Source organism: Camarhynchus parvulus, chromosome 4 (genome assembly GCF_901933205.1).
Source record: "Camarhynchus parvulus chromosome 4, STF_HiC, whole genome shotgun sequence".
Classification (NCBI taxonomy): domain Eukaryota; kingdom Metazoa; phylum Chordata; class Aves; order Passeriformes; family Thraupidae; genus Camarhynchus; species Camarhynchus parvulus.
This window is the reverse complement of record NC_044574.1, coordinates 20,475,708-20,503,629: the sequence shown is the minus strand read 5'-3', so window position 1 is coordinate 20,503,629 and position 27,922 is coordinate 20,475,708. Positions and strand designations below refer to the sequence as shown.

Genomic DNA, 27,922 nt, shown 5'->3' with positions numbered 1-27,922 from the left:
CGGGGCTGCCAGTGGGGAGAGAATGAGCGTGTGCGGGTGTGTGTGTGCGGTGTGTGTGTGCGGGTGTGTGCGTGTGCACGTGTGTGCGGGTACATGTGTGTGCGCCTGTGTGCGTGCGCGCAGCCAGGGGAAGGCAGGAATCCAGCTGCTTTCTCCTTCTGTGAACACATGTGGGAAAGCAAGTTCTGTACGTGCGCGTTCTGTGTGTGTTTGTGTGTGCATTGTATATATGGCTCTTTTGAATAAAAACGCATGCAGACCAGCGTAGCGAAATGTCTCTTTCATCGCGATGATATATTTAAGCGAAAAGCGGCCGGATATGTTGAGGTGGTTCAAAGCAGCGGTCACAGCGTGTCTTTGTCATTTGGGGCGGTGAGTGATTGTAGGAGGGAGGGAAGGTTGCCACCTCTTTCCTTGAGGAGTCCAGAGACACAGAGGGGCAGAGCCACGCCGTATGGAGTCGGCGCTAGGGAGGGAGGGACTGCTCCCTTCTCCGGAGGGCTGCAGGGCTGCTCCTCGGAGCCTCCTCCGGCCCTGGCACCGGCCCCGGCCGCTCTGCCTCGCCAGAACACGAAAACCCTCCCCCGCCGGTGCTGGAGACACTCGGCTTTCTATCTGCAGCATCAGCGAGAAAGCCCAGCTCGGCGCAGGCTCAGTGCTCACCGCCGCAGTCCCGGACGGAGGAGGGGGGCTCGGGAGCGCAGCATCTTCCCAGCGGGTTAAGTAGGATTAGTACCAAATCCCTATTATATTTGCCAAGCAACTTGCATTTGTCAAAATTCCCCCTCGCTGTTCTGGAGCTCCGCGAGGAGGAAATTTTGCTCACAGTGTAAGATCCAGACATGCCAGTACGTAGGAATACCAGCATACTGCATTACACTGGCTTCCTGCGCTGGAAATACAACTGCGAACCGCAGGTCCCGCTGTTCCCGTCCCTTTGTGTTTTTAAACCCAGCCAGGAAATTTAATGTATTCGCCAGGGAAGGGGCGGGATGAGAGCGTTTTTAACCTCCCCGCCATAAACTTTAATCGGATTCCAGGCTGTTGCACGGCATGGACGCTCGCCTTCTTGCCTGCGTCTCCTTCCCCGTTGTTTCTACTGCGGTCTCCTTGCGAGTGCCTCTTTCAAGCGAATGAGTGATTTCTTTCTCTTGCCATGTGCAATTGCTCCCCCTTCCTTTCCTACCCTCGCTGGCCTCTCTTACACACACTATGCCTTTCACACGCTGTCTGCCCCCCTCGGTCCCCCCCTCCTTTCCTTCTCTTTTGCAGTGTCTTCACATGCAATCTCTCTCTGAATGTGCAATGTCTTTCCTGCTCGGGAGTGCTGCGTCCTTCACAGTGGATTGGTTCCTCTCTCGGAGCAGAGGTAACGGCCCCCCCTTTCCTATCATTCTCCCTTCCTCCCTCCCCTCCTCCCCTCCTCCCCCAGGGCAGGCGGCCGGCGTGGGAAATGGGCCCGACGTGCGCTGCATGGTGGATGGCCGCGCTGCTCCCGCTCCACGTGCCCCGGCTGCCGGGGGGAGCGCGGGGCTGTGCTGCCCGTGTGTCCCCCGCGCCCCCCCGCATCCCACTCCTTCGAGACGGCAGGGAGCAGAATTACCCCCGCACCCTCCTCTCTCCGCCTCCCCGGCCCCGCAGACCGCCGGTCCCGCGCACCCACAGCCTCCCGGGCGTCGGCAGGAACAAGCGCGGCTGTTCCGGGCGGGGGAGGTTTGTCCCTCTCGGGCAAATCTGTTGCGCAATGTAAGTCCCCCCCTCCCGGCTGCCCCCCCGCTCCCATGCACACAGACGCCCACACGCGCTCAGACACGACACGGCATTTGTCCTCCTGATCTGGGGAGATCAAGTGGGAAGAGGGATCACAAATGTAATCGTCTGTAATAAATAAAATAGCCCGAGATGCTGGTGATATACAGAGGGGAAATAGGAGCTTGTGTCCTTAAAGGGAACATCTGATAAGGCCACCGAAGTGGCATCTTGCGTGTGGGAAGGAATCCGTCTTGCTGACAATCGCAGCCTGCTGTACGTGGGGAAATCCTAAAGCAGCCTGGGAGCTTCCCCGGCTCTGTGCATCCCCCAAGCTGCCGATGCTCTGCACCGGGGCTTTGTTGTCGTTGTTGTAGTTGTTGATTGGAAAGACAGGGGTCATCGTTAAAATATGCAGATGTAATTAATGGCTGGTTTATCTTCATGTGTTGGCTAAGCCCAGCTTCTGCCGCCGGCAGCCGGACTCGCGTCCGCAGTTGGCGCTTTCAGCCCACGACAATTTGGTTTTCACAGTTTAGGAATGTCAGTGGCTCTCACTGGAAAATTACTTCTGGGATCTGCAGTGGGAATCAGTCTCTCGTTAAAGAGAGACAGATTATTTACATATCCACACTACTCTGTACATTAACAAATACACACTACATATTACTATTTTCACTCACAAACGAAAAAGAAGCTTCAGGAGGGGAAAAGAAATCATATTGCTTTGAAAGTAATGTATTCATAATAATAACGTGGAAAAGATTAAATACAGTAAGCATGACGGAAAATTCAAAAGCAGGGTAAAAACAAAGACAGAACCCCCACATGAAGCAGTTAAAGCCATTTGACGGAAAGGCGAAACTAACTCAAGAACTCCACCAAGGGACAAGCAGCTGAAATGACACCACAGCAGCACGGAGCCCGCGGTGACCTTTCATCTCTCCAAAGTGTCTTGCTGATCTGGTGCAATTCTGTTGTGACCTCTTCACTCCCTTCCCAACCACAAGTGCCCTCCGGCCGCCTCGGAGCTCCCTGAGTTGCTCGCAGAGATGCACTGGGAGGCCGGCTGAGTTACAGGGAGTGCTGACACTTGGCCAGTGTCTTTCACAGCTCTGCAAATACGCTTGCAGTGTAGTAACATGTAATAGGCAGCAGTGATTAAATTATTCATTGCAGCAGCAGCCTTTCTGATGGATGTTAAAACGTGAGAGTTTAAATAAGAAAACCACAGATTTACTTTTAAGCAGATAAACCCCACATCTGTGCTTATTTAACTGAATGCTAGCTAAGCATGAAACCAGTTACTTTGTTTAAATCCTCTCTCTTTTTCTCTCTTTGAGAATTTTGAGCTAGATTATGCACCGTAAAAGTTACTGACAGAGCAGAATTAATCTGTGTTGGATAACAGTGGTTAAATCTCACACGATTATAATCGTTCATTCTTAAACTCACACTGAAGTCTGTTCAAAGTGAAAGGTTCTTGCATAGGCATGATCCATCAGCACTTCTGAGTTCTCATATTTATGAAGAATGATGAGAATTAATGTTTAGCCAAAGAGATAGTGATTCTGTTTACTAAGATTTTTGCAGTGTGTATATATTCCTCAAAAATCACAAATATTAACATTGAGATTTTTTTTTTTTTTTTTCTCTTTCTTTCTTTCTTTCTTTCTTTCTTTCTTTCTTTCTTTCTTTCTTTCTTTCTTTCTTTCTTTCTTTCTTTCTTTCTTTCTTTCTTTCTTTCTTTCGGGTTTTTTTCCAGATGTTGACAAAAAAAATCTAACCACTCATAATCATGCAGGAATAACAGACAGAATATGCTTAAAATCAGAAAGAAAAGTTAGTGAAAGGTCTTTAAAAGCTCATACAAAATTTTATGAGGGGAGGCATCTTTTTGTTAAATTTCTTTCATATGCAACTGCTAACTTTCCTGGATTTGCAGGGATATAAGTGAGCGCTGCACCCAGCCCCACTATTTTTTAGATTTATTTTTAAATTAAACTATTGTTCATGTTCTCTAAATGCAAAGAAAACTATAAAAAATTAAGGTGAGCTTTCATGAGTTCCTATAAAAATAGAGGAAAATTATGAGTCATTAGTACATATTCTACATAAAGAGATACAATGAGACATTTAGGAGAGATAATTAAACTGGACTTTATTTAAATGAAATGTATGAGAGCCAGGCAGCACTGCCAAAGAAAGAAAAATATGTTCATTGTCACAGAAAATATTAAATGTGTACAATTGATAGGTATATAGGGTTATTAGCAGGGAACAGTACAGTTACTCTGGAGAATAATTTAGGGTTTTTTTTATATATATAGTATTTCCAAGGTGGCTATCAGTAGTGAGCACACTGAAGGTCTCAAAGTGCTTTGTAAATTATCCCTAGGAGATAAAAGAAGTGCAATGACCTGTGCAGTCAACCAGGCAAACCACTAAAAAACATTACTCTTTCCAGATTAGGTTCATTAGACCATAGTTGTGCATTTCTTTATGTTATTTTACTATATTCTGGGTTCACATCAAAATTTGTCTTTAAATATGTGACAATAATTTCTGCTTTATTTGGTGGTTTTCTGGAGAGTCAAAGAACTATTTCTGAAGCCCTTAAAACAGGTTTGTATTCCAGACAACTACACATACAAAGAAAATCTTGTGTCATGAAATTTGATGGATAGCAGTAAAATATACTAAACTGTTACAGATATATTGAAATACAGATATTTTTAAGCCTGTGCTCTCACTTACTTCTGTCAGCTCTCCTTTATATACCAAACTGAGTACACAGACTTTGTAAAATCATTTTGACTCAACGTACTCTTGAGGACTTCTTGATCTAATGTGATTTTTCAGGTCTGTTCTACATTTTCTACTGGTTTTTTTTTAAGATGCTACAAATACTTCTTCTGTAAATTAAAGTTTTCTTTTATTTTTGAATGAAAATCATGAGAGCATAAAATCTTTTGTCTAATGTTCTTAGTGCATCCTGTGCAGTTTTAATTTATTTTTAATATAATTCAGGAGATCATAGAAGATCTGGCATGTCTTCATGATTGTGCTGTGTCAGCTGCCGTTGAGCAGAAGATAAAATACTCAAGCAAGATGGCAACTCTGAGAAGTTCTGAAGAAGAACCTTTGATATTATAATTCAAGCACTGTTATTGATAACTGAATGCTGTGCAGCTCTATTCCTTTCTGTAAGTTAATGCCAATATATGTTATTGATTACATCTAAAATGAAATTTATAAATCTACACATATACTCACTTAGTTGGGAGCTATAATGTTTCTGTCTGCTTTTTCAAAACAATTACTGCTCTCTGTCAGAAAAAAAGAAGAGTAATAGTCGTATAGAACAGCCAGGGTATAGAACGCAGTTGTTCTATATTAGGGAAATAAATATGGTGGCAAGGAAAATAATTTAGAATGGGATCAAGCTCTTGATTTCCTGTTGGACAGGCTATTTGGCTTTGTTCTGCAATGTTTAAAACTACTCTACTAGGTATTTTATAACGTTAGGCTTGTCATTTATTTTCATATGAAAAGTGCATCATTAGAATCCCTAGAGGTCATGTTGCTATAAGCCTTATTCAGCTATACAGTGGAGAAACAGACAAAGTTTTCCCTTAATTCACTGTTTGACCCTGTCAGAGACATAATTATTCACTGTTTGACCCTGTCAGAGACATAATTATTCACTGAAAAAAAGTAAGGGCTATTCACCTGCTACCATCAACTGTTAATGGTGAGCAAGAGAAAGTATGAAGAAGTAGAGCTCTTTGTGCCTTTCCCTGAACTACATTAAAGCATAAACTTGTATATCCATGTCTATATTGTACAGGTCTAGTGAACAGCTTTGGTATTTAGCCAAAATAGCAATTAGAAGCTGAAGAAGGCCCTGGTTCTATCACCCTAAACCAGGATCCATTTTAGAACCAATAATAGTAGCCAAATATATTTGGGCTGTTAAGCACTGGTACATACCTGATCAGCTTTGCTTCTAAAATGTTTTGCACTGCTATCTAAACTCTCCAAAATAGGAATGAAGGGGTTGTAGCCACCCTTCCTGTGAAGAAGATTACATAGCCTGACATCGAAGTCATCTGATCTCATGCTGTCTCACTTGCTTTTTTTGCCATGCAGACACAGCCATACTTTGACATCTGCTTTAGGTGTTTTGCAAAATTTCTTGGTGATCATCCTTTGCATAATTGCATTTTTAGTGTCCTTTATAAGAGTAATAAGTACTGTACAGAGTGGGTTTTTATTACCTACAATATATCTAGAGGAAGAGAGGTACTGATAAGTTTCTATGTTTTTCATCTTCTGATAGAAACCTGACATATCTTCTAGTTCATTCATTCTGTGAGATGATTAAAAAGTTGCTCTTCAACAAACTAAACCTCATTCAGGGCTCAGCAGGAAATAACTGCAATCTAAGCACATTAAAGAACAGACAGGGCAAGCCAAAGTATACCTCTTTCTTTCCCTCTTAAGATCATGGGGAAAAGAGAAAAGCAGTCTAATACTGTGATAAAACTGCAGCCTGCAGCAGCTGGCTGTGGGTAAGGATATAGAACCTAATCCAAAGCACACAGAAGTCAGTGGAAGCACTTTGACTAAATAAGCTTTGCATTAGGCACCTAGTGAGTGAATGATGTTTAAAGCATTCACGTAGATCTTAAGCAGATGAGTGAAGAAAATTATGTGCATTCGAATCAAAATAAATGCCATTAAAACAGTGACCCCAGAGATCATATTTATGACTCAGAATAAATTGCCATTCTTGAGCACTGAGTCCTATCCTCCATCAGTGCAAGAACTCATGTTGCATGAAAAGCATATCTTTAAAATATGTTTGTATATACGTGTAAAATTCTTATGTTGATACTAATCTTAAAGTTCAGTACATTATAAACATCTGCAGGCTCTTTTTACCCATTCGTGTGTTTACAGAGTGAATTTCTCTCATCTTAGGTTTGAAGTTTTTTCTGCTAAATAATACAAGATTTTTAAATTTCTTTTAATGATCTAAGTTCTGCATTCCTGACATTGTGCAGACAAACTTCCCCTTCAACTCCCTCCACTTCATTTTTTAATGATGTTCTCAGTGAATCATTTTTTAATATGGAGGACACAAATGGCTTATGACACTCTACCTCATGTGATAATGTTAAACATCTCTTTATTTAACCCAGAAATATTATGTTTAATACTCTGTATTAGCATTTTTCATAACTACATCATGTTTTGATGACTAGTAATCCTTCTTTAGTATATTGGCTGCATCTTTCTTTTCTCTGACATTTTCAGCTGATAAACTCACAGTTTATAGCTGAAAATCTAGTTACATTGCTCTTTGTACTATTAAATGTAATCTCATTTCTATTATAGAAGTCATCAAGACATCTGATTCTTCTTGTTTGTTTTTATCATTTTGATGGTTCTCAGACTTGCTTTACCAGCAAATTTCAGCAGCATGCTCTGAGGTTTTATGATCTAGTTTTTAACTTAAATATCAGAAAGCTCTATGGCAGACACTCCATAAAGAACCCCTTAAAAGCTTCCATCTAATCATGCAAACACCTAACACAACCTGTCGTCCTCTCCTGATTAGTCAATTCTTTATCTTTGTCTTAAGTAATTATTTTCATATCAGATTGTGCCAAAAGCTGTTTTGAAGTCCAGATATGTGAGATTTCATGCCTTGAATAGAAGATACATTATTAAAGATATTGATACATGGAAGTATCTTCTCTCAAATATGTTTGGATGTTAAGTTTGGTTTTTACTTCTTTCTCTATACTTCTGTACTTTTAGAAGAATAGTGTGGCCAGCAGACCAGGGAAGTGATTGTCGCCCTGTGCTTGTCACCAGTGAGGCCAGACTTCAGGTACTGTATCCAGTTCTGGGATCTTCAGTACAAGAAAGGCATTGAGGGACTGGGGCATTTCTGGAGAGGGGCAATGGAGCTGGGGAAGGGTCTGGAGGGTAATTCCTATGAGGAGTGGCTGAGAGAGAGCAGGGGGTTGTTTAGCCTGCAGAAATGGAGGCTTGGGGGGACCTTCCTGCTCTCTACAACTGCCTGAAGGAAGGTTTTAGCTAGGTGGGGTTCAGCCTCTTCTCCCAGGTAGCCAACAACAGGACAAGAGGACATACAGTCAAGCTGTGCCAGTAGAGGCTCAGGCTGGACATCAGAAAGGATTGTTAAACACTGGAATGGACTGCCCACTGGAATGAACCTGGTGGAGTCATCCTTCATGGAAGTGCTCAAGAAATAGCTGGATGTGACATTTAGAGCCATGGCCTAGTTGAAAAGGTGGTGATCAGTCAAAGGCTGGACTTGGTGATCTCAGAGGTGTTTTCCAACCTAAATGATTCTGTGATTCTGTTCAATTACTTATTCTTTGCTTCAAAAATTATTTTGAAACTTTGCATTCTAAACCCATGAAAAAATCTTATTGAAACATTATTTATTTCCTCTCTTCTCTTTCCCTCGTGAAACTGATATCCTTACTGAAAATTCTTGTTCTAGTCTCTTCAGATACATGCATTAATTTCTTCAGAATTCTGCAGTGAAGGTTATCTGGACTATGGGCTTAAAATATTTTGTAGTCTTTGAATTCATTTTATTTCAGATGTGATAATTTTTGTTCCATGACTTTGCTTGCACTGATCACTTTGCTCATTTCAACATCACAATCCTTACTGGGACCTGAAACAATGTACACAATTTATTTGGGTATCTCTAGGTAAATAATTATAATTTTACTTATCTTTGTGTTTATTGCACATTCTGCAAAAGTGGAGCCAATGCTTTCTTAGCAACTTTTGAATAAGGTCTAAAGGTTTATATTTGACACTTTATTAAAAGTACAGGGTGTAACACTGTGAACATATTTGCCTATTTTGCCACTGCACGTTTTATTCTCTGTCTTGTTCATGTATTACCTATATATGATCTACATCATCTTCTGAAAATTCATTATTTTGAATGTCTGAATGCTTTATATTAGAAGAATGGCAAAGAAAGTGAAGATAAGTAGATAATTCCAGAGTAGAGGAACCATACCTGACCAGAAGAAACTTTGCACTTTCAAAGAGTTGAATAATATACAGCTAGATAAAAAAAATAGGTAAAAGACTCTGAAAACATAGATTTGGCACTTACAAGACCAGAGCCATCCAGAATGTCAATAGTCAATCCAAATGACAGGTGATACTACCAGTTGCCAGGTGTTATCAAGCTGAATATACAGAAAGTGCATATTTTTATATATATATAAAGTTCTTGATAAACAAAATTCTATGAAGAGTCTTGTATCAAATACCTTAGAGAAGTTTGGAGAGATAGATCAGTATGAAAGGATGAGAAATAGAATAATAGAGAGGTGAAGATAGAAAGTGTTTAGGTTTGTTTTAAATTTTGTGGACAAATACAATTAAATATTTATAAGGGAGAAATGAGAAAAAACAGATTTCAGAAAGTTGATGGAGTTCCAATTTTAATGCATCAACACAGCTACTTCTTAAGTTATTGGAGCTTTATTTATTAACTTTTGTTTTTCTTTTAAAATAATTTTAGCATTTTTGTACTAAATGTCTATTTTTTTTTTTCAAGGGGCACTGCATGACATAGTGCAACTTCAGGAGGATATATTTAATTTACTGCAGCTTCAAAACATTTATGAACACAAAGTATTGATGATAAAACTTTCTGAGTTTTCATCTTGTGTCATTCTTGGAAGAAGTTATTAACTTAACTTGGTATTGTTATTCCTCTGAAAGTTATAAGTAAGAATGATAACTATTATGACTTCACGGCACTTCCAATAATATATCCCTTTTTTGCTTGCTTATTACTTTACTGAGTTTTAGCATACAACTTCTTTACAAGTCCACATCTATATTTAAATTTTTTAAAAAAGTCAGACTGATTCAATAATATCTGATAATGAAGCTAGATTTACCCATGATGAAATTTATAGGCAATCTTATTTAAATATTTCCAGTATTTTTATACATTCCACTCTGAACTTGAGCTTTTAAGAAGCTAGCTTTTTGGATTTTTTTTTTTGTCTGAATATAAAAATCTATCCATCCAAATTGGTTGAAATTGCAATGCACTAAAAGATTACATTTACATAAGAGTGGTGAGGACTTGACATTTATAGAGAATAAGTTCCTCAAATATTTTATTCTCATTTTATGTAGCCCAACATGTGCTTAACTAATATTCTATTGACAATTTCATCTCTTTGTCCAGAAACTACAATACTCTGGTATAATATGGCCTTCCAGGTTTGAACACAGAGGTATGAAAGTTAGATTTGAATAGACAGAAAAAGATGAAGAAGTGCTATTGACTGTTCCAGGTATCAGTGATGTCAAAAAAAGCTGTGAAATTTGCTATAAAATTATCACATTCATTCTGTCTCTAAATAATGGTAATGTTGTATATATTTAGTTCAAATTACAAAGGCTTTTGCTACTGACCAACCACACAGGTATCAACATATGACTTCTGTTGTTTTTTCATTTTTTTTAAATTTCAGATTTGGTAAATAAACTAGCAAAAAAAAAAAAAAAAAAAACAAACACAACAAAACCAAAAACTAATATAAATAACAATGTTAACATTGCCAAATATGAATAATGCAGTCAATATAGCCCTCAGAAGTCAGAAAATATCAGAATACTTTCAGCATACCCTTAATTCAGTGATTACAATCTAATGACATGTTCATCTATTCTTTCTGCACTGAATTTTAATTTGGAATATAATAAAATAAAATAAAATAAAAAAGGAAGGAAGGAAGGAAGGAAGGAAGGAAGGAAGGAAGGAAGGAAGGAAGGAAGGAAGGAAGGAAGAAAACGAAAGAAAGGAAGGAAGGAAGGAAGGAAGGAAGGAAGGAAGGAAGGAAGGAAGGAAGGAAGGAAGGAAGGAAGGAAGGAAGAAAGAAAGAACGAAAGAAAGGAAGGAAGGAAGGAAGGAAGGAAGGAAGGAAGGAAGGAAGGAAGGAAGAAAGAAAGAAAGAAAGAAAGAAAGAAAGAAAGAAAGAAAGAAAGAAAGAAAGAAAGAAAGAAAGAAAGAAAGAAAGAAAGAGCAAATGAAAAAATTCAAATAAAGAAAATAATTGAATACAATAATACTTATTTTTATTTAACTACACAAAAGAAATATATAAGATTGGATTTACAAAGAAAGTTTTTGTTCATGTTCAGTATTTGTCTCATGGCCTTATTGCCCACTGCTAGAACAGCATCTGGCACGCAGAATTATTAAATGGTATTTTTTATGTGTATATCACTGCATTGTTTAAAAAATTTAAAAGCTTTATTTAATTTGTGGAAAATTGTATTATATCTGTGGGGTATCATGATTCCAGTATTAAAAATGTGAAGGTACTACAGAGACTGAGGTAAAAAATATCCATAGATTTAGTATATCTAATTTGAGTCTTTAAGATCCATATTTTTGAGGAGTGTTGAGACTTACATACTTTTACATATCCAAGCCAAACTCTCAGTGACATAAGGTGTCTGGAAATGTTCACTCTTCAGCAAAACAATCTCATTATTTCAGGTAAGAACTCAGATATGGTGAAATCACAATCAAAATGTTTTGTTCTGTGACATCATGGGGGAATTCTATCTGGAAGTGAATGTCAGTCTCCAGCTTTAAAATAAAACATTCAGACACAATGAAACCCTGGATTTTGCCTTGATTTAACATCAGAGAAGGTCAGTTCTGTACAAGGCAGCAAGTAGGGATCTTGAGGAGAAAAAAAATATGGCTCTAATGAAAGACTGTGTCAGATTTCAAAAGTACCAACTGTTGTACAGGAACTATGATTACACCTATAGCTTCATTTCATAATTTTCTAACTATGAAATGAACAGTAATTCTTTGACCCTAAAAATATCATTTTAATATAATTTTGTGACATATAGTAATTTCTATTGCAGACAGAGGATAGCACAGGTCCCTGTCTTTACAAAAGGAAATGTAGTTAGGTATGCAACACTTTGGAAAGAGGGAACTGGGGTGTGGGGAAAAACTCTTGAATAAGCATAAGTGGGAGATGCACAGATGGTAGAAGTTCCCAAATGTTCTATGATTCTCTCTGGGCATCTTTTGCTATATAAGTGTGATAACATTTGTTAGAAGGCATGATTAAGGCTTTGTAGGCTTCACAGATGGAATGTAATTTAGTGGAAAGACTTGAAAGAAAGAAGGTTCAGATATGAAATGTATTCCATGAAAGGAAGGGGTCAGGTCCAGACAGGCAACATAGATACAATAACTAAACGCTGTTCTGTAAACTTTTCTGTGAAAGAAAAGATGGGAATAAGTTCCCTTCACTCAGAGATATCTCTGGTTTTCTCAAATGAATATATAACATAAAATATATTAGAAGCTTAGAAAACTAATTTAAAGTCACATATTCAATTAAATAATGTATTAGGTTGCAGCAAAACTTCCACCCTTTCAACTTCCAGTTAGCCTCATGTCCACTGTGCCGTATGTATATGGTAGGAAAGAAAGCACCTTGATGAAATAGGTCAGTAAGTTTCAGAATGGAAATAAACTATTTCTCTTGACTTCTGCTTGATGGAAATGGAACAAAGTCATACCAGAAAATTCAATTAACCAAGACCCCATTTGAGAGATTCCTGCATAACATATATATATATATATATAGCTTGTATGTGTATATTTGAATGTATTTCTACATATACTTATGGTCACTTTATTATAGCAAGAAAATATTTGACAAATAGCTGCTGTTGTAAAGTTTCATAGAACACAAGAGCTGCCAATAGGACATCAGAAGTATTTATCAACAATACACAGAATATGGTCAATTTTCTCAGACTCATCAATAGAAAGACTTGGAGTAAATAATTGATGTTGATTTTTTTTCCTCTTTTATGTACTTCAAAAGCAGAAATAGCTTTTAGAAAATAATTTTGGTTTTAATAAAAAAGGATTAGATGTCAACTAAATGAGTACAGAAGAATGCAAACATCATTCATGCTGGAAATTTAAGGTCTGAGACAGAGAACAGCCCATGTAGTAGTGTTTTCTCACTACACATGTGCTCTCATCATAATCATTCAAGGCTTCTGTCACTTTGACTTGCTAATTCAAAAAAATAAAAAGAGCTCTGGGCCAAAGTGAGGACTAATCAACCATGAAATACTGTTTTAAAAATCATATTTTGCTGTCCATAAAGGGAAAACTTCTAAATATTCAGCTTGCGCCTTATAATTACAACAGAAATTTTCTTTTAATGAATTGTCACTAAATCTGGGCAGAGACAAAAATATTCCCATCCTGTGGCTGTTTTTTTGGACCTTGAGATATAATTTTGAAGAAAAGAACACACCTTTATAAAACTGAGGGCGTATTTCCACTTTAAAGAAGAATGTCGGAGAGCCAAACTCTCCTATTTGATGTACAAGTATATTGTGGCCAAAATTTCACTTGCTGGCAGCCTGCTCTTGATAAGGTGTTTGGTTTTACTGGCTGGTTTTCTTCAGTGTTTTGTTTCCCAGACCTGTCTCTCCTTCATAAAAATATTTATGTGCCAATTTAAGGCATTCTAAAGTCAATCAGTTGCAAATGTAAGCTTGTACTATGGGACTTTCCTCTACTTTAGTGTGGTTAATGACTATGTTCCCATGACTTTTAAAAGGACTGGTGCCTCAGCACATTTTCAAAATTATGCCATTTGAAGACATTTCCATTTATAATGCAGCTTAAATCTCATTTCCCTCAATATGTGCCCTCACTTACTCTATTTTAAGGCTTCTCTGGAAAAAAAAATATATCTCAGCTGCTGCTCCTGCTCTTAATGCCTTCCTAGTCTCAGTAAGAGCAGAAACCAACTGATGCCTCATTCTGATACTCATACAGAGACAATATGCAGACACTGCACTATCCTCCATTCCTGGCTGAAGAGCTCGGTCCTACCATTTCATATTATCTACACACACAGCTGCTGCTTTGTGTGTCTGCTAAAGCTTCATGCCTCTCTGTAGTCTCTATGACTTCACAGTTTCCCTGTAGGAACTTAGAGTGAGACTGGTAAAGATTGCCTTAATTGCAAGATACTGCAGATCCTAATTGGGAAAAAAAAAGTGTCACCTGAAATAGCAGTACAGACACAGTCATGGGTGAGTGGAAGAAGGAAAAATAGAAGGGGTTATAAAGAAGGGGAGAAAAGAGGTGGAAGTTGTACTATTTGATTGTGTCCTTAGCTTGCTGAGTCAGCAGGAGCTAAGAGCTCTGCAGGGGCACACTTAGCCTTCACGTTTCTCCACAGAAACCCCATCTGGCCAACTAAATTGCCAGCAATTGAGAAGCCATGCAGGAAGCTGTATCCAGCTATTCTCATTCAGTGTGAAGGTTACCGTGTGTGGAGGCAGTGGTAGGAGAAATAAGGAAATCTTTGCAAGACTATGCCTCTCACATACAGTAATAGAAAGCATCAAATATGGATCAAATTTGGGCTGTTCACTGCTGTAGTTGTTAGACAAGGAATTAGGCACTGCAAAGAAATGTAGCTTCTGTTTTAGAAAGACCCATCATCAGGCAAATTTTTGAAGAAAAATCATCCTAACAAAAAATTATGAAGGAAATTCAATAACTGTATTTTACGATAAGATTTGTGTTTGAATTTCAAAATCAAAAGCTTTTAACTGTATTTTTCCATCAGGTTATTTGAAAGAAACTTCATGGAGCCCTACTTGGCCTTTGCAAGGACATCTAAATTCAACCTCCATTTAAAAGGCCTAGAAAAATTAAATGCCTTCTCTGGGCCTGCTAACTTGCAATGTTCATTCAGATGCAGGTACTTAATGAGATATAAGCCAGAGACAAATACCACCATTGCATAAAAGAGTCCAGTAAGTTATATGGGGAATGCTGCAGAAGAATGCATCAGCCACTGGTTTATGTGCTGTAAAACAGCAACTGCACTTTATCCCTGCAGTTCAGTGTTTCCCAATGAGCAGGGCTGCTCTCTCTAGAGAGATGTGCCAGTATTAAAGGTAAAGCACAGAAGAGAGTACAGTCCAATTAATGTATTAAGTGAGGCTCTGTGCCCAGAGTGGCATTGCCAGTAGCAGCAAACTGAAGGAAACAAGATGGTCAAGTACAGCAGTGCGAAAAAAAGAGAAATGGTGGAGAAGAAGACAAGACAGCATCCAGGAAAGCTTGTTACCAGTGATTTGTCTCTCTGCTCACAGTAAAATAGGTTAAATGAGCCAACATCCCTTGCTGTATAACTCATTTTCCTGATGCTAGCTGTAGCCTGGTGTTGGCACGTTGTGTTGTCCAGGAGAGCTGAGTTACATTTAGGTGACTAGAACTCTTGGTAGTGCATTATTGATGAGGTCTTCACATGGTGTAAGCAGTTTACAAGGGCATCAGTATTCAGCTTGCAGTACAGAATGAGTGATCATTCAGGTTCAAAATTATTGGTCCTCTGTGTTTTATGTGAAGTATTTTAGTTTCAGGAAGAGAACTTAAATTTTAATTTCAGATTAATTTTTTCTTTTGCTGATTAAACCTAGTTTTCTATAAGCCTTGCAAAGCTTTGACAACTGGGCATGAAAAAGCTTCCCAGGAGCAAATTAACTAGTTGTTTATAAGAACACTTACCACCCCATGAGTTTTCTAAATCATCGGTTCCCAGCCAATAAGTCTGGAGATATGTGTCACATCACCAGTGAAGCAGAGAGCAGAACAGAAACTAATAAACTTCTCTCAAGAACAACACAATATACTTAATTCTATTAATGAGCAGTTGAAGTTAGATATCAACTTTTTGTACTATCTTACATGTATTAAACTGGTACTTGGGGCAGATTTCTACTAGCCTGAGTTAATTTTAAAATTTTAAAAAGGTTTCCATAAAACTTTTTTTTTTCAGAAAGGCTAAAGAAATGGATTATTAACTAAATCTTTTCTAGCAATGTAGAAATACCAATGAATTTTAAGTCAAGTTACAGTGAGTACTGAAGAAAATGTTACAGAAGCTGACTTGCTGCTAAAACCAAGCAGCAAAAGTAAATTTATTAGGCTCCTTCTAGAAACGGTGCTCTCTTATAAATCAGATTTTAATGCAGAAAGTATTTCTGTAATTCTCTGCAAAAATCATATATTAAGGATATATGTTTATAAAAATACCCTCCCCCCATGGCTGCAGTACTAATCTTACTATATTTCTGTCCAGAATTGGCAACAAATACAAATGTAGACATATTCATTCTGTATGCTTTGCAAAACTATCTACCAAACACCGTTCTTAATCACCTGGAATCACTGTCCTTTAAGTATTAAATTTGAATATGCTGCCTTATCTTTTTGCAATGTAGTAACTGTGAGACACTATTCATGTTTGAAACACGGTTTCAAACCAGTGCACCTTTAGGTTACCTTCTGAAGTCCTTAGGACATGTCAGAGTGGATTTTAACAGCCATAATGAGGTTTTCTGTTGCTGCCTTCTGCCAGTTTAACACAGTGCTCTTTTATTGCAAAGACATCTTCCTACAATCACATCTGTATCATTTCCTCACAAAATTTTCGGTGGCAAGATGGGGTCAATCACATGACCTTTGAGCCCTAACCACAGAACAGAACCTTTTCTTTCTTTCCATGCCATTGGGAGTTTGCATGCTGTTTTGATGAGTCCTGGAGGGCTTCCCACGGAAAGCTAATGCAGACTGACTTTTTTCCAAGCTTCAATTCCTCTTGCTCACCAAAGAGGAGCGGGAACAAGCTTGTTCTCCTGCGGACTTCAATTCTATTCCTCATTCATCAACAGACGACAGTAGAAAACTCCCTCCTTTTCCATCATAAGACCAAAGGCCTTACAAATGACCCTAATAATGTCAAAGGAAGAAAGACCATCCAAATCATGGCTGTGTAAGTCTTATATATACATATATATATATATAATGCTCTCTAATCTTTTCAGGGTAGTGTTAAATTCTTCTGAGGATTAATTTTATGCTGAGCCCAAATGACCAGAAGCAGCTTCTCCTTTGGGAATGACTGTCTTTCCTGTTACCTTCTGTTTTTAAAGAATTCTTTTATAAATGGACTTTATTTTTCTAGTTAGGAAAGAATATATTGACTATAGATTAGAGCAAATAATTTACTTTCCCCTCAGATAGATTTCTGTGATAAGAAATCTGTTCTCCTATCTCAGTAGAGACTTTTTCAAATGTTATCATTGCAGTGACAGAACAAGTAATTTAATCATTAAGTTTTTGAGACATGCCTTACTAGATTTTGTCGTTTCATTAATTCCTCCCCCTTCAAATCAAGTAGATGGTATAATAAACTTAGTGAATTCTTTATATAGATCGACACACTAGGATGCATGGAATATAGAGTAGTTTCTTATTTCATTTTTTAAAAGATGCTGATGTCTTGGCATTGCCAATCAAGGAAAAAGGATTACCATAAAAATTTCTTAGAGGCATGCTTTTCTGTAATGTATAATAGTGGGTGTCTGATAAAGGAAAATGCATATTATGTAATTCTCTTTTAGCTTCAAGGCACATGAATAAGGCCTAGAGTTCCTGATTTCTATTCCCACCTCTTTCACTAACTTATCTTAATAATTCTTTGCAGTTCACAATTTTCCAGTATGCTTCTTATGGTGAAAGAAACTAATTTCAAAGGAAGGAAGAAAGGAAGAAGAAATGTCTCTTTCAAGCATTGCTGGAAGGAGTGGCTTAATGTCCTAAAGATAATGGAAATGTCTGAATTTGCTGAGCCAATGATTTAAACTGAGGTAGGTTTGAGTGGAATCTTCTTTGAGATGTGAACACTGATTTTTCCTTCAATTTAGTGAATTGAATTGAATTTAGGATCTTTTTAGAGTAAATTTTGAACACTGACTGTGTGTTGGCTGTGTGAGGGTGCTGCTGAGCCCTAGTGCAGTTGGCAAAGGAAAGTGTATGTCCTAGAAGCAGTGCAGAGCATTCTGCCTCCCCACACTTCTGCAGAAATGTTGGGGGAAAGCCAGCATTGTGTCAAAGCCATGAAGACTGAAACTTCCTTTTTAAAACATTTTTACTTTTTGCATCCTCACCATTATTTCTCATTTAATTGGTTTTTTTTTTGTTTTGTTTTCCTCCCCCCCCCACCCCCCCACAAGGAAACAGAAAACCTGCCACGGTAGAATAGGTTTCGGTCCTGTTATAGAAAAACTTATTGATTTGTACTCCTCCCCTCATGTTTTCACTCTCTAAGTATTGTAAAGTTTTCCTATAACTAGGGAAAGGAGATAAATAGTATGGTAAGCATTCAAATTATTTTACAAACGTTTTGGCAGTATTTTAGTTTTATGACTAGTTTCAGGTTGTGGTCATTTTCATATGAAAATGTGTAGAACAAAAATTAAAGCAACACTAATTCACTGATTTAAATAGTGTTGTTGAGCCTGATACTATCTTATTCCTATGAAAAATACAACCCGCACTATAAAATGAGGGTTTAGTTCAGGTATATCTATTTGAGTGGAGACATGGGTAACAAGTTTGTTATGTGCTAGCTAAAACTAAATATAAAACAATGATAGAAGATATAATTTAAGAGATAAGTACTCATACATAGAAATAGTTGCAGAATCTTCATGCCTTTAATGTACGTCATGTGCCTTTATTTTCAGTGGACCCTGGATATTAAACATACACCCTGATTTTTTCCATGAATAAATTGTGTATTCAGACTCTGCACTCTGCATCCTTCAGCTTCCTATGCTGTGAATAGGAAAACAAGTTAGAGAATGAAAAACTCATCATGCACTCAATAGGGTTTTGTTATGGTAGTGTTAGTATTTGGAAGATAGTAGCTTCCTTTGTAAATAACTTTGAGATATGTTTCAATAGAATATTACACAATATTATATGTATGACACAGTGTGACGTTTTTATGTTCTGAATGGAGAAAAATTAAACAATCCACCAACAAGTGCATCTGCACTGGGAGCATGTTCTGGACGAATATTGAACTTCTACACCTTTAAATTTACATATTAGTTTTGAGGAACTACCAGTGTTTGTGCATAGCATGGAGCAGGCCAGAATGCAGCAAGCCCTCAGTCTTCCTCTGTGAACCCTGCTGTATTGCTTCAGGCACAGGAGTGGATATTCTAAATATGAATGTATTCAGTGCAACAGAACAGCTAGCAAGAGGGTTTCTGGTCTGGACAAAGCACCTCCCTAATAGCACCTGTATTGTTTCTGGGATGGCTGGGGCTCTGCATTGCTGTGACCATCCATGCCCAAATGTCTTAGAGTGCCTGAGGAAGGCTAAGATCCTGTTTGTTCCACAAGTGGTAATTCTATAAAATTGTACCAAATGTGTGTGCTGTATGGCTGGCAGTATGATGTGACAACTGTTGAGCAGCAAAGGTCTGGCCTTGCAGCAGAGGGCTCTGTGCCACGCAGGTGTGTGTGTGACTGTGGTGGTGCAGGTGTGCACACACACCTGTTGCAGGCTTATTCATACTGCCTATAGGTTTACTTTGGAGTAAATTATCCCCACCTGAAGGTTCCCTGAGAGAAAATTAGCTGTGACAGTTCAAAAGAGAGCCCAGGAGCAAACTGACATACAAGCAGTGTGAACTGTCAATGAACTGCAGAGTGAAGTGAAATGGAGTGCTAAGTTGTTTGACAGCATGCAAAGGTGACTTAGATCAATGTAGCTTGTCAACTGTATCTGTATGGCAGTGATGTCCTAAGGAGACATACCCTGAAACACCGTCCTCATATCTTGAGTTAACTCTGCAAAGATCCCTGCACAAAGACATGCATACCATAGCTAGTTATTTTTTTTTTTGTGTGCCTTCTCATTTCTGAAGATATTTTGGTGTCAATGTCTTTCATGCCTCATGTATTTACTCAGCTTTTTATGCTCAAAAATACTTTACTTTTCAATTTTCAGTGCAACTCTGATATAACACAGAAAAATTAAATGACAATTTAATTCTATTGTAAATTATTATTTCCAGAAGGCAGCCTTATTTTCAAAGACCACACTTTCTGTATAAAATAAATGTCAAGGTGACTATTTCCATTATCTTTACTGTATTTATAACTTCCCTGTAATTTTTTTCACAGTTTTTATACCCAAATCCTACTTTTTTCTAGCTTTAACCAGATATTTGAAAATTGTATTTCTCTTTTTGCCTTCCCCTTATCCAAAATTCTGGAAGAAATTTTATTTCAGTAAGAGTACAATCAGTAAGAGTGGTAAATTTTACCAGTATCCATCTTGTATTATATAATTCATAGTTGTCTTTTAAACAGAAATATTTTCCTCATTCATTTCATAGAGATTAGACAGAAAAAAAAAATAAACTAACTTTTGGGAACATTCAACTGTAAACCATAAACCTTTCTCTTAAAGTTCTTTAACCATAAGAAATTGTATGCCTGTAACGAATTTGAAGAATTTCTGTGTTTTGAAAAGTCCTGTTATTGGAAACTCTACTTTCTTAAAATACTGTTGAAAGAATATGGCTAGCAGTAGGATATGAATTTTCAAACACTGGAATAAAGTATTCATGGTCAGATTCATATTGGGCAATCAAAGTGAACTTTAAAGCTGAAATTAAGCTCCTACATTCAAAAGAACATTTCAGAATGTCTCCATTACAATTATCTCATAATGGAGAAACTCTTATTTTGGATTACCAACTCTCTGGTACACTGTCTATGAGGGAGATAGAGGGCTTTGGCCAGGAGAACAGACAGGAAAGAACCCTACTGCTGAACTTCCAAACTGCCCTCTTTTCAAATTTGTTTTTTAGTTCAGTGTATCTCTGGTATGGAATCCCAAAATTCTCACATATGCAAAATGTTTTGTCTGCTGTGCAACAGAAATTGCATGCTCTTGTTTAGGTCAGGAAATACCTGCATACATGGCTGAATAGCCTTTATAGCAAGTATAAGCCTGAGATGTAGGTTTTATTATCTCTTGGTTAGTTGAATCCTTTACTGGATTTCCATGTAATTTGCTGTGTAAAACAGGACAACTAGCCACTGTTTAAAAAGGAAAATTTTGTTCTGCTCACTAGGCTGTCTCAAGAGATAAGAATGCTCTGATTGAAAAAAAAACACCAAACATCTCAAAAAAAGACTGCAAGCTCAAACTCAGTTGTACTAAGTGGGGTTTTTTTTGGTTAGATAGCTTTAGAGAGATCTTTTTTTTTTGTGCAGCCTGTGTTTAACTTTTACTTTAAAGAGGTGTTAGATATTTTTAAAAATTGTGATATAGCAGTAATTTCCTTTTATGTTCTGGGACTCCTAAAACTCATACTCATGGTTGAATATGGTTTTGCAATACATTCTATTTTTGGTGACTTTTATGTAAAGAACTGCAGTCAAGAATGGAATTATAACACCCTTGTACTGGAACAAGGAAACACAGCCATCTGGCATGCATGGGCTTCATCATTTTGCCAATTTTTTTTCCTACAGCTTATTTTAGTATTTGGGAGAACCTTCTTTTACTTGGTGCTTTTGTCAGAGGGAAAAATGTGCAGATAGGCATACAGTCTATATCTGTAAGATCTTTTCACAATCTACACTGTGCTGAATGATTTGTTAAAGATTCAAAATCGTCTGTGCTAACAGATTATTATATAAATATGAAATTTTTATGGAACTGCTGAATTTGTTGTCACCTGCATGATTTAATAAATTTCTCAGGAGATGTTTTTCCACTGGAATTTTAAAATGAAAAAAAAAAACCAACCTTGTTGTCTCTCAGTGTATTTACTCAGTTTCTGTACAATCGTGTTTTTAAAGGAAATACAAACAGGAAGCAACTCAGGGGTCAAGAAGAATCACACTATATTGGAATTGGATTTGGACAGATAGTTAAGAGTTATTCTTTCTCCTCCAAGAGTCCTACTTTTTTTTTCCTTTTTTTTATGGAATGAAAATTTAAAATGCAATTTATTTTTCTCTTTTGTGGAAAAAACCACACTCTGGAGTACTTTTAAATATATTTCTAGCTATTCTATTTACATTTATTAGAGGAATTGTCATTTTTTTTCTGTTAATTTAGTGCTAGTTTGGGCCACAACTCAGTAAATGTAAACAAGAATTTCTCCTATTTAAGCGCTCCAAGGGTATGTGTGTAGTTCTAGGAAGTCTTAATCAGCTCTGCTTCACACTGGCCCTGGAATGGTGAGGGTTATTACTTACAACTACCAACAACAAATTCAAGTCTTATTTCTCACTCATACTTTGATTCAACAACTCCAGGCAGATGATGATCCCTTTCAATTCATATCTTTGCCTTCTAGAATGAGAAGGAGTTAAAGAATGTGCAACATTCACTTAATTTTGCATATTCTTTTATTCATTTAAGTCTTTCTTACTGCAATGCATAGGCATCTCACAGAACTAAAAATCCTCACTCTTGCATAGGGCCTCTTTAAAAAATCTCTACATAGTTCTCAAAACTAAGAAAGGCAAGGCTAAGAAAGGTCAGGAACACTTCAGAACAGATATGGAAAAAGGTACCAGCCTCTGCTTTTCATAAATTAGCTCCAGTCCACATTTTAGTATGTTTTAATACTTCATACTTTTTGACTCTGGTCACATGAGCTATAATTTTCCTTCTATTCTGAAGCTGTATTAGAATTGGCCATATTCTGTGTATGTGACATGCAGAGAATGGTGACAGAGGTATAATCAGGGAATATTTCCATCTACCATTCCCTAGACAGGGAACAGGTATCTGCTTCTTGCTGGAAATAAAAGAATGAAACCTTGAAAAGCAAATTGCGGATAAGAATGCTGAAGAAGTCCAAAAAAGTAAATCTGGTGTGTGAAAGCTCATCTGTATCATATCTGCATTCTCTGTGTAATTAACCTCCTTTACCCCTTAATAGTGTGACGAGTTTGGAAGGCAGCCTTCATTTTGTCATATACCAGTAGATAGCAAATTAAATCTAAGAATTAGCCATAAAACAGATTATAGTCCAAAGAGTCCTTGCAGGAAACAGCACTCAGACAAATTGAAAACTATTCAGTTCTGCTGGTATCCTGTGGGTCAAGGATTGGAAGAGAAATTATAACGCCCCGTTAAAGAAAATCAGTACTTTTGGAGACCCAGAAAGGAGTTTTACAAGATGAGAAGCTAGAGTTTATAAGGCTTTTTGGAACACAGAAGTAGCTGACAATCATTCATTTTGCCTTCAGTATGGTGCAACATTGGTAATTCTAGCAACATCTGATGATGTCTGTAGTTAGGAATATCTAAATATTTTCATTACGAGCAACATTTGTCAGACATGAAGGCTTTTGCTATTTCAAGCTGTGTAAGCATGTATTTTTTAAAGCTGTAATACTACCATCAGTACTTAACTTCTTGGTCACCCCACAAAATTCATGAAGTCGTTCAGGTCTGAATTGGAAATTTGTGATGTTGCTGAAATACCCACTGAATCATCATGAATTGTCACTGAAAAAAGTTAAGCTACTGGGGAAGACAGGAAGAAAATATGTTTTAGCACCAGAATAGAGCATGCAATTTTTTTCATTTATTCTCTACTGAAGAATTTTTGTTCTGTATATACTACTGCTGAAATAATATCAGTATCAATTTTATAATACCATAATAGATCACCAACTGGTCAGTCTTAATGCTTTTGAGACAAACCAGCTCAGCAAGTCTGGCAAGTTATTTAAAGTACATGTCACCAGAGACTTTATAAGGATATGCGAAATTGCCATTTTCTCATACCAATGGCAGCAGGTAAATCTCTTGAGATTTTTTGAAAGAGTTGTCAAAAATGTGTTCCCTCAAACAGTAAACAAAAACTTTCACAGAAATTCCATAGGTGAATTATATAAGAACAGCATTTTTATTGTAGTTTACATTGTTATATGAGACATCTGTACATCTCCAAGTATAGCAGCAGTAATTGTATTAGTATTAAAACATAAATTGCATGTTGAGTAATTTATACTCACATTTACACACATTTAATACAGCCTTTAATTCCAGTCCTGTGCCACCCTTTCCTTCTTTTTTCTTTCTTTCTCCTTCTCCTTTCCTTCTCCTGGCATCTTGATCATTTATACTAATAGAACTGTAAAAGTTACAATGTGCTTCAACAAATTATTGTGACATTTATTTTCCTTCTTTTTTTAATGTTTCATAATTGCGCTTACTAAATCAATAACCTTAAGCCTAAAGAGGTAATTATAATATCTACAACCACTGTATAAAATAATCAGGACTAACAATAAGGCTTTGATTAGCTGTAAGGGTTACTGTACCAAAGTTCTGTTTTCATTTTTCAAAATACTGTTTTCCAGGTACTTTTGTGTTTCCTTGTATTCAAGACATATACTGCACTTTGCAATCAAGAGAATAAAGGAAAATCAAAGAAGTGCCCACCTTAGTGTTGTTAAAAAATGCTGCACATATCATCCACTGCATTTCTGACTGACAGTTCTTGAAACTAAGATTGACAACATGTAGGATGTAATGAGTGGGAAGACGACTGGAGTGTTCAGCTTATAAAAGAGAGGTCTGCCTTCACAATAGCACTAGAAGTTGTTACAGTCATCTGTTACTGCATTTGAAGAAGCATATGATAAACAGTGTCTAAAAAATCCCAAAATGATGTAAATGCCTACTTTTTAAAATTATGGATTATATTTATGGATCAGCACATTCACTATATTGTTTTCTCAGGGCAGTGCTGCACTAATGATATTTTTCTTAAGATGTTAATAGACAAAGAACAGGGGGAAGACAGATAGTAATTACCAGTGAATGGACAGTAACTTGACACTATGCCCTCAGTACTATGTAAAAAACAGTAAAGGAATGAGAGTTTCTGAGGTCAAGTGAAAAGCTCGTTTCCACATTGATTGGAGATAGCCAGTCTTCTACAGCTTTACCTGATCCACACTACATAGTGCTAAATTTTGTCTTTTAGCCAAACCTTGAACACCCTGAGAGGTCATCTTTAATTTACACGTCATGTGGCAGGTGGATTTCCCCCATCGTCACCCATATTAAAATGCCAGAACTAATGTGAAAACCATCTTACAGTTCCCTAGAGTACCAAATTATATGAAGAAACTCAGAGGATCCTGTTATTGGAAGTTTTGAGGTGTGATGTGGATTTGTGATGAGCAACTGTGTGATAAGTCTGCAAGGACCATATTTGAGGACTGTGTAAAATACATGGAGGGAAAACTGGTGGGAATCTGATCAAGTTTTATCTGCATACACTTTTGAGATTTGCTTATGAAGAAAACTGTCTCCCCTGTGCAGGTCTTGTCTTAAAAAGAGGTATTTGGAGCAATCTAAAGCATAACTAGGGAAAGAATTATCAAATAAACAGGTGTAGATGTACCAAAGTCTAGTGCTTAAACAGCATTTCTCTTTCATTTGTTAGGACAGATGGAACTGTAGATACCAGGAGTCAAGAGAGGCTTCTTTGCCCATGGTGCATGGAGTAAATTAATACTGACTCACAGGCTACCAGTGATAATCCACAAGCCTAAAAGAAACAAGTCCTATTATGACTCAAAGCCACGGAGTTCTGTGTTCTCACACTTCTATCCCACTCCCTTTTTCAGGTAGAGGAATATGCCAGCATGTATGAGTCCTGTAATGAGAGTGGATTACTTTTCAGGACTTCTATGGATTGGAGATTTCTATACCATTTATAGTCAGTTTTGTAGTTCCACATGCAAAGAAGGTAAACCAATGGCTCTAGAGAAGCTCCTTGCTTCCATACTTGCAAGCAGTTACATAGACAGCAAATGTAGGCAGTATGAATGCTGAACAGCCTCATGATTCCTGGTGCAGGCACAAAGCCAGGATCACAATCTGGCTCTTCAAGACTTGACACATTCTCAGAACACTGTAATACTGTATTGTTATTTATAGAATTTTGGACCTGTTTGAACTTTCCTACTTTTATATCAGAGGATGAAACCTGAAGATATCTTCTATAATCTATAAGACATGGTATATCTTTCTGCAAACTCTGATAATAATTAGAGAGTAAAAATTGCTCTAGACCTTTCAGATTCCTGTGCCACAGTAATGTAATTTTATCCTATGTATTTTGCTTGTTCTCAGCAATAAAAGAAACTCATTTGATTATAATCTCAGGATTTCTTTTCTATTTATTTTTATTATACAGAGCCACTATATCCCTAAATTTAGATATAACACAGCAAATGGGGTAAAATCAGAGAGGGTATAGTTTAAAAAATGCTGGAATAGTATCTGTGCTTATTTTGGTGTGAAATTGGTTTTTGGGAATTAAAGGATTAATTTCCCATACATAATAGGAATTTAATTGGAACAATTGTCCTGACACTTTTTAGAATCTTAAAACATGGTTTACTCCAAGATGTGGCAGCGATTATCACACCTTACGCAAGACTGGACTATGATGTCTTTGTGTTACATGGGACAAATTTTGCCTGAAAATATTTGTTTTTAAAATATGGTGAATTAGCCAGTTGAAAAGATTCTGAAGAAAACTTCCATGCATGTGGATCCTGGAAAAGTTTGTAGGCCGTGTGTACCTGTTTCTACCTGTCAGTAAGAATCAAATATATTTATAAAACAAGCTCGCTCAGTTCATTACTGAAATAAACATGCAGGATTAAGGAAACATGGCTCTGACCCCTGTTTCTGTCTTGTTTTACTTGAATTAAATCTGACAAGATATGTAGGCATTGGGGCAAGCAGAAAACAGAGAGGAAGACATGAGCTGAGGCTGATTGTCCTTTGGTCACCATTCTCAAGAGGACTCATAATGTTTAGTGGAAGTACATCAGAAAGAATGATTCTGCCTGCAAGGCACCAGCTAGCCATTAACATTTGCTATACCACAGTATAATTTTAATGGGGGCAAGCGACTTTGAAACTTTTACACCTTGCTGTCTTGAGTGCAGTAGCAGAAACAGGGTTCATGGAGGAAACACTTCACATTCTTTACTAGCCAGCAATTCAGGGAAAGAGGTTTTGGTGCTTATTTATCTCTGAAGAAAGACTTTTGAGGGGAAAATAAGTATTCTTGTTCTTTGCCAAGTTTATCAGTTGGTCTAATGAACAAAATAACTTTTCTCCATAATTTTTGGCCTCTTATACTGCAGAGTCCAGAAAAACAAAAGTGAGAAAGGTTCTCTATTTTATTTGCTTTTCCTTATTCACACAGGTAAGCAGCATACAATTTCAGTTCATTGCAAGTGTTCTCAGCTAATTCCATACATCTTTCTTCTAAAGTATGAAAGATGTGTTTATACTTTTTCATAATAATAGGGGTTAATGAAGACATGTAATATGTAAATACTTATGTCACCATTCACAGAAAAGGCAAACCCTTAAATTCATGCCCATTTGCTTTATTGTATGCCAATACAGGAACTACGGGCACACATGAAACCATTTTCCTCTGAACAGACCACTGATCTTGCTCATTTATCTGAGAGCAGTCAGACACTGAAAGGTATTATTAGCACAGAGCAAAACAAACTGTAAAGCAGAAGCGGGGAAGAAGCTGATCATGGTGGAGTCATGATGCCATTTATCTTTTGGAATGGTGCCATGTATACACAGGTTGGTTTTAAGCTTGTGCTCTAATGCCAGATTTATTACAAAAATCTGTATCTTATAGATGCCATCCAAAACAATCTCCTAAAAAGCACTATATTGACTTTTGGACATGTTTACATACTGGGCGGTGGGGGCATTTGTCAGGTATTTACTGACAAGTAATGAATGTCTTAGCTGAGAACGGGCTAAATTCCATAATTTCTCATTTTCTGACATTTTAGCATTTGGGAATTTTTTAAACAGGTGATTAATTTTCACAAAGGAAGAATACTACTGATAATCAGAGTTGGATAAGGCCCATCAAAACATGCTTATCCTGCACAGATTTCAGCAAATTTTATGCTTAAGGAATATTTGAATATACTAGTGCTTGGTAACTTTGGAGAATGTCTCCATTTATCAGTGTAGAGACCCCTCAGATACACTTAGAAATGGTATAAAATTGGAGCAATTTTTAAAATATTGCTCAGATACATACATATTGAATAAGACTGCTGTTTGGTAGACTTAATATATGTTTTATA

At 37.2% G+C, this 27,922-nt stretch overlaps 1 protein-coding gene across 3 annotated transcripts; it reads left to right on the top strand.

The window, feature by feature from the left end:
- Positions 1-184: 184 nt before the first annotated feature.
- Positions 185-26,438, top strand: LOC115903797 (protein enabled homolog). Of its 3 annotated transcripts, XR_004060727.1 has the most exons (5): positions 185-1,369; positions 4,780-4,955; positions 7,579-7,651; positions 17,412-17,574; positions 24,125-26,438. XR_004060727.1 is itself a non-coding variant. In XM_030948523.1 (2 exons), exons 1-2 carry the CDS (start codon positions 1,213-1,215, stop codon positions 4,903-4,905), a joined length of 660 nt encoding a protein of 219 aa, XP_030804383.1. In that variant the 5' UTR covers positions 185-1,212; the 3' UTR covers positions 4,906-7,039. The 3 variants fall into 3 exon arrangements, 1 of the variants encoding a protein (XP_030804383.1); XR_004060728.1 differs by lacking the exons at positions 17,412-17,574; positions 24,125-26,438 and adding an exon at positions 16,597-16,697; XM_030948523.1 differs by lacking the exons at positions 7,579-7,651; positions 17,412-17,574; positions 24,125-26,438 and having other exon boundaries at positions 185-1,746; positions 4,780-7,039.
- Positions 26,439-27,922: the final 1,484 nt, after the last annotated feature.

Coding starts and splice junctions, on each gene's coding strand:
- LOC115903797 (XM_030948523.1), top strand. CDS start 1,213: ATGCCTTTCACACGCTGTCTGCCCCCCTCGGTCCCCCCCTCCTTTCCT. Junction 1,747..4,779: donor GGGCAAATCTGTTGCGCAAT/GTAAGTCCCCCC, acceptor AATATAATTCAG/GAGATCATAGAAGATCTGGC.